Genomic DNA, 1,726 nt, shown 5'->3' on the forward strand with positions numbered 1-1,726 from the left:
CTGTTCCAATATTGTCTTCAGTCAGAGGCTTTAAGAGCTTGTCCCTCTGAATTTATTACTGGGGATACTGAAGTACAGGCCAGAGAAAGTCTCTAGGATGCCTGGGGAGTTTTTCCTCAGGGCTTGACCTTGAGAAAAAGGGGATGACACACTTCAGTTTTGCACACTTTAGGATTCCACATTGACTTTGATGAGGGAACAAGCACAGCTCTCCCCTATGCGTTCTTAAGACTACAAGCCACAGAAATGCCCTGTGAGAAAGGGGATTACGGAGGAAATTCTGAATTGACATAAATCAGTGATGAATCAATGAAGACTAATTGCTCTTCCCATTTCCGCTTCAAGTATAGGAACAAACAAACTACTCATGATCAAGTCCCAGGGGTAACACTGCCAATTTAGGACTTCCACACACCATTTTACATGGACAGTGAAGCCAAATCCCAATTCAGAGTGGACAACTTAATTCTACATCCTCCCTGCAATCCCACAGTCCTCAGTGTTCTCTGTCTCCTTGCTGCACCCAAGCACCAAAGCACAGCAGCTTTCCAGACCCCTGGGGCTTCAGAGCTTTTACAACGTTCTTCAAAAGAAGATTTTCACTGAATAACTCCTCAGGTTAACGTGCAATCACAGCTCAAAGCTTTCCTGCACTTACCACTGGAAGGGGCTTTGCAGGCTCAGCAAGGATCCCCCCTGTGAAAATTACATGGGGGAGCGTTGGACGGGGAAAGTCCAGCACCACATCATTACAGAGGAAGAAAAGACTAGTTCCATGGACAAGGTCCAACATAGATGTCTTGGGCTCCACCCTGTGCTTCTCCATGAGACGTTCAAACTTGGGCAGGATGACCAGCTTTGTAGCCACACGAGTGATCATGTAGACTAGGAGATTCCAAGTCCTACCAAAGAAGCCCATCCTGTCTGTCATCAGGGAGTTGAACTCGGGAACATAGGCAATGGGGGAAGTGGCACCAATCTCTGCTGGGAACCAGAAGCCAGTGGAGATCACAGCATATTTGACATGGAGGATGTGGGCCAGGATAAAACCGCACATCTCATTGGGGTCCACCAACAGCAGGTCAAAGTGCTCACACTGGAGTTTCTGCAGAAGGGTAGAGTTTCCCAGTACCAAGTCACAGTTTTCCAGGTATTTCTCCAAAAAGGAAAACATCTCCAGAGAGGTCATCTTCCCTTGGAAGACACGCTTTATCTTCTCCTGCACCCAGGCATCTGCACTCTCTGTGCTGAAGATACCCCAGTATCTCTCCACACGGAAGCCAGGCAGGTAGGTTTCCACATCCCGACCCTCATGAAGAAGCAGCACGGGGTCATGGCCCCGATCAGTCAGTGCCTCTGCCACTCGCATGAAGACTCGCAAGTGGCTGTCAAACACTATGGTGGGCATGATCAGCACCTTGGCACAGTGAGATGGCTCCAGAGTGAATATAGCCACTAGGAAGAGTAAAGCAGCAGGGCATGGTAGCACCTTCATCATCTTCATTGCTGCAAGGAGAGAAACATGCCATGAATATCGTATGAAATGCTCTATCATGTACTTGGGCAACTAACAACTGGGATTCTGGTTGCAAGCTAGAAGCTCATGACCCATGAGAGAACAGTCTGGAGTTCATCACTGGAAAAAACAACAACAACAAAACCAATAAACAAAGCCACAAAAATAAGAAAAAAAAAAAAGTCAGATATTGGGTGTATCAGGGGAATT

The 1,726-nt window shown here is 47.2% G+C and overlaps 1 protein-coding gene across 1 annotated transcript in view; it reads right to left on the bottom strand.

Annotated features, from left to right (window-relative positions):
• LOC104622396 (2-hydroxyacylsphingosine 1-beta-galactosyltransferase-like) overlaps positions 1 to 1,504 on the bottom strand; it is a 5,941-nt gene extending 4,437 nt beyond the window's left edge. Inside the window, exon 1 of the mRNA XM_010289159.1 lies at positions 659 to 1,504. Within this exon, the coding sequence (XP_010287461.1) occupies positions 659 to 1,504 (846 nt within the window). The remainder of the gene's footprint in view (positions 1 to 658) is intronic.
• Between the last annotated feature and the right edge of the window lie 222 nt (positions 1,505 to 1,726).

Source organism: Phaethon lepturus, unplaced genomic scaffold (assembly GCF_000687285.1).
Source record: "Phaethon lepturus isolate BGI_N335 unplaced genomic scaffold, ASM68728v1 scaffold26386, whole genome shotgun sequence".
NCBI classification, from domain to species: Eukaryota; Metazoa; Chordata; class Aves; order Phaethontiformes; family Phaethontidae; genus Phaethon; species Phaethon lepturus.